The sequence below is a fragment of the Halichoerus grypus genome, chromosome 11 (assembly GCF_964656455.1).
Source record: "Halichoerus grypus chromosome 11, mHalGry1.hap1.1, whole genome shotgun sequence".
Classification (NCBI taxonomy): domain Eukaryota; kingdom Metazoa; phylum Chordata; class Mammalia; order Carnivora; family Phocidae; genus Halichoerus; species Halichoerus grypus.
This window is the reverse complement of record NC_135722.1, coordinates 179,571-192,963: the sequence shown is the minus strand read 5'-3', so window position 1 is coordinate 192,963 and position 13,393 is coordinate 179,571. Positions and strand designations below refer to the sequence as shown.

General features: G+C 49.5%; 1 protein-coding gene across 1 annotated transcript; it reads left to right on the top strand.

Moving 5' to 3' along the window:
• The first annotated feature begins 12,179 nt into the window (after positions 1 to 12,179).
• Positions 12,180 to 13,393, top strand: LOC118539548 (interferon-induced transmembrane protein 3-like). Its single transcript, XM_036098245.2, has 2 exons — positions 12,180 to 12,508; positions 13,071 to 13,393. Exons 1-2 carry the CDS (start codon positions 12,323 to 12,325, stop codon positions 13,218 to 13,220), a joined length of 336 nt encoding a protein of 111 aa, XP_035954138.1. The 5' UTR covers positions 12,180 to 12,322; the 3' UTR covers positions 13,221 to 13,393.

The following is a 13,393-nucleotide window of genomic DNA, read 5'->3' as shown; positions in this document are numbered from 1 at the left end:
CTCCTGGACGCTCTGTCCTATCTACATTCTCGGTCTTCAACAAACTCTGCTCTCACTTCCTCTCGGCTCGCATTCGATTTCCATCCTGCACGAAGCCAAAGACCCTCTTGGCTGGTCCTCTGAGGCCCCCCATCTGGGTCCTCGGACCCAGCCAGCCTGCACCAAAAACAAAGTTTCCAGAAAGAGAAAGTTTCATAGGGCGAAAGAACAGATCACCTATAAGGGAACAAGAACCATTGATACCAGATTTCTCAGCAAATCGTATAAGGAGACTATAAGCTGTTATTTTATTTTATTTTTTGATTTGACAGAGAGAGCGAGAGAGAGAGCAAGTGAGCACAAGGGGGAGCAGCAGAGGGAGAGGGAGGAGCAGGCTCCCCGCTGAGCAGGGAGTCTGATGTGGGACTCGATCCCAGGGTCCTGGGATCATGACCTGAGCCGAAGGCAAACGCTTAACTGACTGAGCCACCCAGGCGTCCCATATAAGGTGTTATTTAAAGAACTGAAAGAAACAAATCTAGAATTTAACACTCAGCCAAATTGTCATTCCACTGTAATAGCATAATAAAGATATTTCCAGAAATCCACAGAACACCTGCATTGAAAGCTTTCTTGGAGGAGGAACTGAAAGAGAAGAAAAATGCGGGAGAAGCTGTGAGCACTCATAGAAGTAAGAGGACCAAATGCCTTTGCAAAGTCTGTGTTAGGGACAAACAGCCACCAACAGAAACGTGAGAGCAAGGGGTCAAAGTGAAGGAGAGTCAGCCACATAAACCCCAAATAAAATTCTGAGCAATGCCCCTGGGAAGGAGGTAACAACGGGGACACGAGAGTGGGCAATGTTGGACCTCGACGTGCATTCAGTGCAGGCAATGGGCCCTGGTGAGCCGGCCTGGAGAACACCCATCACAGACTGGGCCGGCCCTTGCTGGGTATCCACCGCTCACAGCAATTCTGGGCAAAAAGTAGGTGTTCAGTAAATATTTGTGAATAAAGACATGAATATAACTTTTTATCAAAGTTACAAAATAAAAAATGATTCATCCCATGAAAATCAACAAAAAGGGAAAAAAACCAAAAAAGTAAATAGTAAATATGAAAAATATGACAGAAAAAACTCCTGATAGAAGAATTATCACAGTAAATATGGAGTAAAAGAGATTCAGCAGGAGATGCAATTTAAGAAAAGATCCAGGGACAGCTGGGAGGCTCAGTCGGTTAAGCGTCTGACTCCTGATTTTGGCTCAGGTCATGATCTCCGTGTTGTGAGATCGAGCCTCGCGTCAGGCTCTGTACTCAGTGGGGAGTCTGCTTGAGGTTCTCTCTCTCCCTCTTCCTCTGCCCCTCCTCCCATTCATGCTCTCTCTCTCAAATAAATAAATAAAAATCTTTTTAAAAAAAATCCAGAAATATGGAGAAATTACAATGTCTGAAATTGGATTTAGGTGATTTCAGGTCTTTTCCAGGGTCATCAGGACCCTCTCTGGGGGGAAATATCATCCCAGGCTTGAAATTAGCTGTGCAGAGCACCCAAAGAGACAAGAAAACATGGCAGAGGATCGGCAGGAAGAAGCCAACAGAAACACTGGGCACTGGACTTCCCAAATGATAGACCAGCTGTGCTCACTAAGCTCTTGGAGACAAAAGCACGTAAACTTAAGCATGTTAGCATGGCATGGAAAACCATAGAAAGTGACATTGCAAATCTGGAAAAGAACTAACTAGAAGTTCTAGAACTGCAAATTGCAGTAAAACACAATTAAGAACTCAGTAGGTGGGTTTGCTGTGCTCGAGCCATGCGAGTCCCTGGAACTTGTTGGGGTGAACGCTGCCAGTTCCAAGGCCTTGCCTCATGAAGACAGAGAAAGAGACCATGAGATGGGAGCACAGACACAATGTGTGGGAAACACGACTGGTGTGTAGGAGATACTGAGGACAGAGAGCTTCCCACGTGTGTTCATTGGAGTTCCAGGAGAAGAAGGATGGAAAACGGGGGAAGATCGATGTTTGAATACTTAATGGGTGAGAACTTTCCAAAACAGTTGGAAGACATTCAACCCCAGATTTAAGAAACCCAGAAGTCTCTTCTAGAATAAATAGGAATGAAGCCACTCCTCAACACATCATAGTGAAGCGGGAGAGCAAGGTTCTTGTCTCACAGAGTCGAAGAATGAATCTCGAGGACAACGGAGAGTGAGTAAAGCGATAGAGTTTTACTAAACAAGGATACAGAAAAAGCTCTCAGGAGTGAGAGTGATGTAGTTTTGAAGGTAGGTGAGGTTGGGTGGGGTGAGGTCCAGAACCCACGGCCAAGAAAGAATTCTTGAAACATCTTTGGTGCAAAAGGGTGGTTTTATTAAAGCACGGGGACAGGCCCGTGGGCAGAAAGAGCTGGGGTTGTAAGGGGTGGGTGATTATATACATGGGGTTGGGGGAGGTAAGGAAAAGGGAGGTTTTCAAAAGAACTTTCCTATGCTAAAGAGGACCTACAAGATACCGGAGGTCTTGCCATTGTCGAGTTAAGATGGTTTTTCCCTCTAGCAAAGCAAGGTATTTCGGGTCCTTTCACCAGCACCCATGTAGTCTAGAATGCGATGGGGAAGTCGGGGAGGGCAGGCCTCCCTCCTACAGGGGCCTTTAATGGTGGCCGTGATCGTAGCGATTTTGCTAAGGGGCGCTTTGGATCGCTTTGACACCAGGAACCTCTGACGTGTCCTGCTCGTGGGATGCCACCTGGGAGTCAGGAGGGGATTTTCTTTGGTAATGGACCCTCTGTAGCCCCCTCTCTAGCATGGGAGGGGAGCTTCTCTCCCTTGGGATGCCCTTTAACCCACTGGAAACAATTTGGATTGCAAAACTTAGGAAAGGACTGAGCTCCTGTGACAGGGCATGGCTTCAGGGCAATCCATCAAGTTAGATCTCTCTTGCAGGAAACAGGGCAAATGGACCTGGGGTACCTTCATTGCTCATACCTAGGCCTTCATTGCTCTACCAGGACCCCGACCTAAGGGCCTCTTGCAGAATGTGATTGCCCGAATGTGTCTGCTAGTAAACCCCCTCGTGACATATTGGATGATAATTATCTGAATAGGCCTCCTCTGAATAAACCAAGGCTGCTGGAGGTAACACAGGCCCTCCCTAGCAAAGGAGATGCTGACTCTTTCTCTCTGTTCCTCCTAACAGATGTGGGGACTTCTCCCTTGATGTGGGAAACAAAGGCAGAAGAAAAATTATTAAATTTCCTTACTCCCTAGAGCCCACTGACAAGTCCCTGAAACAGGCAGAGAGACCTTCCTCTAGGGACTCAACTGCCTCAATGTTGATACTTTGCTAAGGGCAAAAGGCAATCCTAGCCAGAAACCACCCCCCCCAACCCAGGACCCTGTAAGTCTACCTTAACATATAAAAATTCCTTTGGAAACTTCCTTTATCTCTAAACCCCCCCAAGATACATGTTGGTAATCATCCCCCAAGCATATGGCCCACTGATATACATCTGAAGGGTCTCATGACTAAGGTTTTATTCGATGGTAATAAATGACATTTTCCCAACAATAGCTAGCCCCCTCAAGGTCCTGGAAACCTTGCTTCCAAAATTCCTTAGTGACTTAGGCTCTCCCTAACCCCCTCCCAACTTGAAAGTATATAATGGGCCACTTATCATGACCCTGCCACAGCTCCTTCTGCCCATGGGTCCCGTCCCTGTGCTTTAATAAAATCACCTTTTTGCACCAAAGACGTCTCAAGAATTCTTTCTCGGCCGCCGGCTTCGAACTCTAATAACATCACCCCTCACTGATTTCCCAGGTTAATGGCTATAACTGGAGCCAGCTGTGGTTAGTCTACCTTGGGATGGGGACTTCAAGGAATATTCCCAAGAAGCTGCCAAAACTCCCTTTGTTTCGGGGGAATTCCCCTTCTTCTCTGGCCCGACATGGACTGCCTAACCCCTCCCCCTTTGTTGGTGGGAAAACATGGCGTCTGCGCCTCTGTTGGAGCTGATGAGCTCTAAACCAGGAACCCTTTCTCTGCCTTCTGGCAGCACTTTGCCTTTTCTGGCTCCCCCTCCCCCTTCTCCTGTTTCCACACCACCTTGAGTGTGGTCTGCATAACTGACTTCTAGACCATCCGGTGCCTCAGGCACCATGGCCCCTTCTCCCTTCACTGTCAAGGAGCAAGAAGAGCACCCCCTGGATCTAACACCACCCACTCCAGATTTCCCCACCAGTGTCTCAAGTAAAAACTGACAATGGGGAGGATCCAGGTGGAACATAATTCGGTATTTGAACTAAGTTAAGTTTGTTGGTTTAATTAAGATAGACATGTCTTCCTGGTAGTGCCTTGTTAGAGGGAAAAACAGCTTCAGCTAAACGATAGCTCATTCACTTAGGTTTAGTGTAACCCACACTTGGGGGTTAAAACTTGGATGAAAAGCAAAGATGGGCTCCCCATAGAAGTCCAGAGAGCTGCGGCCTTCATGGGAAGGGAGGGGTGGTTACTGGAAGGGGTTGGCAGGTGCCTCCTGGGCCATCAACAATGCACGGTTTTTCACTTGGGTGGTAGTTTCATAGGATATCTGCATTCTAGCGACTCATTAGGCATACTTTCATGCACTTTGCTGAATATTTGCTAAATGTCACAATAAGGAAAGGTAAACTGTGTGTGCCCAACAGCCCAGACTCTGAATATCTCAGTCAACGACCAGCAGAAGTGCTGGGAAGGACTTGTGTTTCTGAAGCCCCCAAATTCTGCCCAGAAAAGATCTGGGGAACATGTGAGACCAAGGCTAAAATCTCCAAGGAGCGGGAGAGAAGCTGAGGGCCTGCAGATTGCAGACTACTGCCACAGGGCAGGTGCATCAGTTAGGGTGGGCTGGATGAGGCTGTACAACACAGAATCCTCAAATACCTCTGTCCCGCCCTTGCTGCACTCTTGCAGAGTCTGTGGAGGGGACTCTGCTCCCCACAGTCATGCAGGGACCCGGGGAGTCCCAGCCTCTGGGTGCCTGCATTCCAGGGGATGGGGAGATGCAATCCCACCCCAGCCCAGGAGAGCTGGAGGCATTGGGTGAACAGAACTAAGGACTGCCACGTTCAGACAGCCTCTCCTTCCTGTATGTAAAATACAGCCCCTTCCCAAGGGGCACTATCCCCAAGTCTCTAGTCACAGGAAATCAAGAGAGGTGCAAAGTCCCTGTTTTCAGCCCAGATGTGTCTCCTCTCAAGTGGGAGAACTTGGATCAGGGGCCCCCACACCCGCAGCTCTCAACTGAGGAGCAAGGACAGGTGCTGGGGTCAGCACTGACTTGGAGGGGGGACCAGGGCAGACCTCAGCCCTCCTGGCTCTGTAGCAATGCTGAAGTCCCACCAGGTGGCTGTGGTGAGAACCCTGGACCCCAGATGGGCACATTCCCAGCCTGGACCTGGAGTGTGCTCCCAGGAGGGGACATCCTAGTGGCCCTCAGCTGCTCCCAGGCCCTGGCTGGGGCTCCCATGCCCCTCATCCTCACTCTCGCAGAAGCGTTCCCCGCCCGTCTCGCCCATAGAGAACTGGGGCCACGGTTTCTTTGGGGCAGTGCAAATCCTTCACGTGTTTAATCAACTTTAAAACATTTGATTTAGGGGCGCCTGGGTGGCTCAGTTGTTAAGTGTCTGCCCTCGGCTCAGGTAATGATCCCAGAGTCCTGGGATCAAGCCCCGCATCAGGCTCCCTGCTCAGTGGCGGGAAGCCTGCCTCTCCCTCTCCCACTCCCCCTGCTTGTGTTCCCTCTCTCACTGTGTCTCTTTCTGTCAAATAAATAAATAAAATCTTAAAAAAAAACCGCAACCACATTTGATTTAATTTCAGTCAGATCCATGTGCCAATAGTCCCACCTTTCGCTCCCTTTTTCCATAGTGCTCAGTTATGCTCTGTCTCTTTCGCTTTCTCACCCTCAGCCCCTGAACCCCGACTGAAATGCAGGTGCCAGGCTTGACAGGTTCAGGTTCATGACACACAACAAATGTTTGCCCATGTCTTATCCTAGGGCTACACATTTATTAGGTTCTTGGTCCGTCTTTTAGGGTTCCTGGACCCAATCCCAATGTGTAGCCCCGCCCACAGCGCCCAGTGATTCTTGGACACCAGCTGGGTTCTAACACCGTCTACCCAGAGATAGTGTCAGATCCCACAGGTGGAGGGCTCAGTCCTGTAAAACAGTCCCCACCCCCACCTCAGATGCTATCACAAGCCTGGCTGTCACCAGGGATTCTAATAGACCACTACAGATTGGAGGCTCCAACCCTCTCCTCAGGTTCTTCTAATTTACTAGAGCAACTTACAGAACTCAGGGAAACACTTCCTTAGGGTTACCAGTGTGTTAAATGATGTAACAAAGGACATGAATCAACAGCCAGATGAAGAGATATGTAGGGCAAGATCTCACACAAAGGAGTCTCTGCACTCATGGAGCTTGGTCGCACATGGGAGTGTTCTGGTCCCTCGAGCATGGAAGATCTCTGAAAAGAAAAAGGACCAGAAAACTTGTCCTCTTGGGTTTTTATGGAGGCTTCATTATATAGTCATAATTGACTAAGTCATTGGCCATTGGCTGATACAACCTCTGGGGATGGTTGGAGGTTCCAACCCTCCAATCCCACCGTTGGTCCTCCTGGACACCCTTGGGTGGGTCCAGGAGTCACCTTCACTATAATGAGACCCTGGATCACCTTTAAGAGTTCTCAGGAGCTGTGGATGAAGACCAGATATGTCTGAGAAACATATTTGGTCATCTGATGACCAAATACCTGTTTCTTATAAATCATTATATTGCAGTCCTTCCTCCAAATATCACAGTGTGGGTGTTTCACCATGGGTTTCCTCACTGCTTGTACTAGTCTGGATTCCCCAGAGAAATAGAATCAATGGACATACACACAGAAAGAAACAGAGTACAAGGAGTTGGCTCACATGGTTGTGGAGGCTCAGGGGTGTCCTCCGGCTTGAGTCTGAGTCCCAAGGCAGGAGAAGACCAACATCCCAGCTCAAAGACAGGTGGGCAGAGTGAATTCTCCCTTTCTCCAACTTTGTGTTCTATTCAGGCCTCCAACAGATTGGACGAGGCCCCCTGACACTGGGGAGGTCACCCTGCTTCACTCAGTCCATCGATTGACATGTTAACCGCACCCAGAAACACCCTCAGGACACATCCAGGACAATGTTTGACATCTGGGCCCTGTGGCTCAGTCAAGGTGCATAGAGAATTTACCATCACACTACTTTACATGGGTCACTTTTTCTAGCCCCCAAGAATAGTTTCTTTGTTGCCTGCCACCTAGCTGGAGGCCAATGCCACATTTTTAAAGTCTTAAATAATGGCAGTCCTTCCCTGTATCATTCAGGGTGAGTGAGACTGAGCTGTGGTAACAAACAACCCCAAATCTCAGGGACTTCAAAGAAAGCCTTGTTTCTTGCTCATGCTACCACTCAAATGTGGGTCTGCACTGGCAGTGCGGTCCACGTGCTGCCCTCAGGGACCTAGGGCAGGGCTCCCCAACACGTGCTTCCATGCGCACCCCAGGGAATGTGGTGAATCACAAGATCTCCCTTGCCTGGAAGAGACGCCCTTCACTTGTAACCCTGTCGAGCAGCAGTGAATCCAGGTCAGGACTAGCTTCAGGGAGGTGCGCACTAACACTGCGTGCTGCCGAGAAAGCCCGCGTCTTGGCCAGCAACACGGATGACTACCGCAGAGTCAAGTCCATGGAGTTCCAGGGAGCTGGCAGGTTTATGGAGGAGAGAGGGGTGCTCTAGAGGATGGTACTCCAGCACCTCCAGGCTCCAGGGCTGGGCAGGTGGTTGTGCAAGAGAACAGAGCCTCCGCCTGCAACTCATGAAGAACACTTTCCACCCTCTGCCCTGGGCTCCAGGTCTTCTCTCACGTCTGTCCCAATTTTCTGTGGTCATCCGGGCCTCATCTCTAAGCTCTGGCTCTCCAGCTGTTCCTGCGATGTACTGTCCCCCTGCAGCTTCAGAAGGCACTTCCGGACATACAAATGGCCAACAGACACATGAAAAAATGCTCCACATCCCTCGGCATAGGAAATACAAATCACAATGAGATACCATTGCCCATCTGTCAGAATGGCTAAAATTAACACGTCAGGAAGCACAGATGTTGGCGAGGATGCGGAGAAAGGGGAACCCTGGCGGCACTGGGTGGGTCAGTCGGTTAAGGGTCCTGGGATCAAGCTCCACATCGGGCTCCCTGCTCAGTGGGGAGCCTGCTTCTGCCCCTCCCCCCTGCTCATGCTCACTCTCTCTCTCTCTCTCTGTCTGTCTTAAATAAATAAATAAAATCTTAAAAAAAAAGAAAGAAAGAAAGAAAGAAAGAAAAAGAAAGAAAGAAAGAAAGAAAGGGGAACCCTCCTACACTGTTGGTGGGAATGCAAGCTGGTGCAGCTACTCTGGAAAACAGTATGGAGGTTCCTCAAAAAGTTGAAAATAGAGCTACCATACGACCCAGCAATTGCACTACTGGGTATTTACCCCAACGATACAAATGTAGTGATCCGAAGGGGCACGTGCACCCCGATGTTTATAGCAGCAATGTCCACAATAGCCAAACTATAGAAAGAGCCTAGATGTCCATCAACAGATGAATGGATAAAGAAGAAGTGGTGTATATATACAATGGAATATTATACAGCCATCAGAAAGGAAATCTTGCCATCTGCAGCGACATGGATGGAGCTAGAGGGTATTACGCTAAGTGAAATACGTCAATCGGAGAAAGACAATTATCATATGATCTCACTCATATGTGGAATTTGAGAAACAAAACAGAGCATCATAGGGGAAAGGAGGGAAAAATAAAACAAGACGAAACCAGAGAGGGAGACAAGCCATAAGAGACTCTTAGCCATAGGAAGCACACTGAGGGCTGCTGGAGGGGGGGCGGGTGGAGGGATGGGGTAACTGGGTGACGGGCATTAGGAGGGCACGTGATGTCATGAGCACTGGGTGTGATGTAAGACTGACGAATCACAGGCCTGTAGCTCTGAGACCAATAATACAATAATACATGGTATGTTAATTAATTGAATTTAAATGAAAAAATGTTTAAAAAAAAAGGCATTTCTTGTGCAGCCACAGGCAGCACCCCTGCAGGGCTGGGGGAGGAGGGGTGCCGGGGACCATACCTTACCCTAACTCACCCCCGTGCCTCCGGGGAGAGAGCGCCCTACTGAAGGAGATTATTTCAGATTGCTCTTGTGGAAGACGAATGCTATCTGCTCCTTATTTCTTTGTGAAGTGAAACTCTATTTATTTCCTACTTGTTTGGCCAGTTAATGACCTTTTTCCTTAAACTGCTAACTCATCAAGTTCCAGAATGTGGGCTTCACAAGAGGAAGAGACATCCAGACATTTGAAACATATGGTTTGATAGAGTGTTAATTTGAGTAGTTTCACAGAAATATCAGTCTTATTTTCCTATGCAATTAGAAAGTTAGATAAGTTTTCATAACTTTTACTGAGTTGTTCGTTTCCCCTGATTATCTGTCTTTGGAAATTCATTAGAAAAAGTCTTGCAGGGGCGCCTGGGTGGCTCAGTCGTTGAGCATCTGCCTTCAGCTCAGGTCGTGATCCCAGGGTCCTGGGGGGAGCCTGCTTCTCCCTCTCCAGCTCCCTGTACTTTGTTCCCTCTCTTGCTATCACTCTCCATCAAATAAATAAGTAGAATATATATATAAAAAAAAAGAAAAAGAAAAAGTCTTGCAAAACTCCTAAGACTTTACATAGAAAGAGCATGTCTTGGGGCGCCTGGGTGGCTCAGTCGTTAAGCGTCTGCCTTCGGCTCAGGTCATGATCCCAGGTCCTGGGATCGAGTCCCACATCGGGCTCCCTGCTCGGCAGGAAGCCTGCTTCTCCCTCTCCCACTCCCCCTGCTTGTGTTCCTGCTCTCGCTATCTCTCTCTCTGTCAAATAAATAAATAAAATCTTTATAAAAAAAAAAAAAAAAAAAGAAAGGGCATGTCTTGTAAGCAACCCCCAAGGCAATCTGACAGACAGCTGCCGGGGCTGGAGGACAGATGGGGCAACTGTGTGACCCCTGCTGCCCACGGGCTGAGACCAAGCAGGGCCAGCGGCAGACTCAGAGGGAGACCCTGCCCCATTTGTGAACGGGCCAAGACATATGGGGACGGGTAAGGGTGGGTCTCCCCAAGACGCCCTCCTCTTGATACCTGGCCTGATGCCACCTTGCCAGGTTTCTGATGCTGCACGTGGATGGGACCACATCCGCCGCTGCCTACAGATCATCCAGGCTGTGACTTCAGTAGAGTGTAGGGCACAAACCCAATTTTATTTTATTTTATTATTTTATTTTTTAGTTTTTTTTAAATGTTATTTGTTTATTTATTCATGAGAGTCGAGAGAGAGAGAGAGAGAGAGAGAGAGAGGCAGAGGCAGAGGGAGAAGCAGGCTCCCCGCCGAGCAGGGAGCCTGATGCGGGACACGATCCCAGGAACCCAGGATCATGACCTGAGCCGAAGGCAGACGCTTAACCATCTGAGCCACCCAGGCGGCCTATTTTTTAGTTTTTATTTAAATTCCAATTAGTTAACATACAGTGTAATATTAGTTTCAGGTGTACGATTCAACACTTCCATGCATCACCTGGTGCTCATCATGACAAGTGCCCTCCCTGATTCCCTTCACCTGTTTCCCCCATCCCCCTGCCCACCTCCCCTCTGGTGACCATCAGTGTGTTCTCTAGAGTTAAGTTTTTTTTCCCCTTTGCTCATTTGTTTTGTTTCTTAAATTCCACATCTGAGTGAAATCATATGTTATTTATCTTTGTCTGACTGACTTATTTTGCTTAGAATTATACTTTCTAGCTCCATTCATGTAGTTGCAAATGGCAAGATTTCATTCTTTTTGATGGCTGAGCTTTTTATCAATAGTTCATTTTTGCCTCCAGTGACATGTCTAGTAAGAAGTTGCTAGCGATAAGGTCACAGAGGCTGCTGCTTATGTTCTCCTCTAGGATTTTGATGGTTCCTGTCTCACATTTAGGTCTTTCAACCATTTTGAATTTATTTCCCACAAACCCAATTTTAAATATTCCGTAACCACATTTAAAAAAAGCAAACGGAAATTTATTTTAATGATCTATTTTATTTGAGCCAATAAATTCAAAATATCTCAACATATAACCAGTAAAAAATATTATCAATGAAATACATTATGTCTTATCAATTTTTTTTTTCTCATCAACCCTTCAAAATGATGGGTGTTTTATACTTACTGCACTTTTCCATTGGAACTCACTCATGGCCACAGTCAGGCCATGGACACAGCCAGCCTGGAGCCCTCAAAGGAGTGGGGGCCAACCAGGAGGACCACTGGAGGGGCAGTGAGGAGAATAGGGTCACCAGGTATGACCGCACAACACGACAGGGAGGAGGCACTTGGGGGCCTTGGAAACTCCAGGGGAGACAGGGGACAGACCCTGACCTGGGGCCACAAGAGCAGAGCAGGAGGGACTGGAGGGATTGGACATTGCACAAGGACTGGAAGAGGAGCCAGGCCTCCACCGGCATTCTTTCTGGTGTGTGAAGGGGGGCGGGCACAACCATCACGGCAGCTCCAACACAGGGCCTGCTTTACCTCAGGTGGAACATTTCTCTTGCTCTGATGACCCCATCTTTCCGTGGGGGTGGGTTGTGGCGGAAAAGGAAAGATTGTAATTTCCAGAAGGAACTGGGGTGGGGCAAGCCCCTTCTGAGAGCCGACTTCCTCCCTGCATGCTTTCTCTTGACCCTTCCCCCCAAGATCCTTGGCTGTAGGTGACCTGATCAGGGGCAGGAGGGAGGGAGGAAAGGTGTGGGTGCACAAATACACCGGCCCTGTGCTCCCAGCTGCTGCCCCATGGCCTGGAGCCTCCTGCCTCCCAGCACAGCCGGCTCCTCCCATCATGGAGCTCCCCGTGGAGGCTCCCGGGGACCCTTGAGATGCTGGAGGCTCCTTCCGGGACAGGCACACAGACTGCTGCGTCCTGACCCGCGAGCACAAAACACTCAGAACCTGACACTCAGGGGTTGGCCCACCTCTTGGAGCCAGCCAAGTCACCCAGTTACAAAACACCAGGAAAGAGAAACTTCGGAGAAAGCAGAAGGAAGCTGACATGGGGAGAGGGGACCCTGATTTGGGGCTGAGCTCTACCTGGGGCCACCTCCTACATCCGGGCCTCACCCTGCAAATGGTCAAAACTCTGGCAACCTAATTGCGCTTCCTGGCCCTTCTTCCCTGGTGAGCACAAACACATCCCCTAAACTTAAACATGGTCCAGCAGGAGCACAAGGGTCCTGTAATGGGGGCCCCCCAAGGCTCAGCTCCCGAGACGACCACCAGGATCAACATCCAGACTGAGATGCCCGTGCGCGACCACATCGTCTGGTCCCTGTTCAACACCATCTTCATGAACTGGTGCTGCCTGGGCTTCGTGGCCTTCGCCTACTCCGTGAAGGTGAGGGGGTGTGGGGAGGGACTCTCCCAGAAGGTGCAGTGAGCCTGCGGAGGTCCGCTTGCCCACAGGGCACGTGGGGTGTGGGGAGCCCTTGTGTGTGTGTGTGTGTGACCATTCCCAAGGAGAGCACAGGGTGAGGCTGCATGGGAGTGCATGGGAATGGCAGGGTCAGCCTATGTCCCCACCATCTCCAAGAAGTTCTCCTTCCCAGCCTAAGTAGGGAAATTATATCCTCCACACACTTTGGATTCAGACCTCAAGTCTGGTCCAAAAGAAGCAAAAGGTACTCAAAGGCTGCTCACCCCTGATGGGGTGTGAGGCCAGTGAAGGGGCCAAAGCAGAGGGAGGACAAGGCCTGGGGTCTCCTGAGAGGCTGAGGAAGGAGATGCAGGCCCCAGGAGGGAGGGGCCCACGGGGCACTGTCCTGCTCAGGTTCCAGGGAATGGGGAGGGTGAAGGGCAGGTGGAGACTGCCCTGGGCAGGGACCAGCCAGGGGGGCACCTGAGTCCCAGGCTCTCACCAGGACCTGGGCCTGATCGCACACTCCATCTCTTCTCCCCAGTCTAGGGACCGGAAGATGGTGGGTGACATGATTGGGGCCCAGACTTATGCCTCCACCGCCAAGTGCCTGAACATCTGGGCCCTGGTCTTGGGCCTCCTTCTGACCATCATGTTCATCATTATCATTATCATTCGCTCACAGTCTTTGTAGCATTTTACAGAATATAAGGCAACAGATAGTGTACTGTAAGCTGCCAATGGCCAAGGACCCAAGTCTTCCACCGTGCGCTGCTGGCCCTGTCCCTTAGCGTCCAACCCTTTACACTGTGTTTAAACAGACTTGCCTGTCTACAGCTGAATTCAATAAAGTACACTTGTGTGTGA

Coding starts and splice junctions, on each gene's coding strand:
- LOC118539548 (XM_036098245.2), top strand. CDS start 12,323: ATGGTCCAGCAGGAGCACAAGGGTCCTGTAATGGGGGCCCCCCAAGGC. Junction 12,509..13,070: donor CCTTCGCCTACTCCGTGAAG/GTGAGGGGGTGT, acceptor TCTTCTCCCCAG/TCTAGGGACCGGAAGATGGT.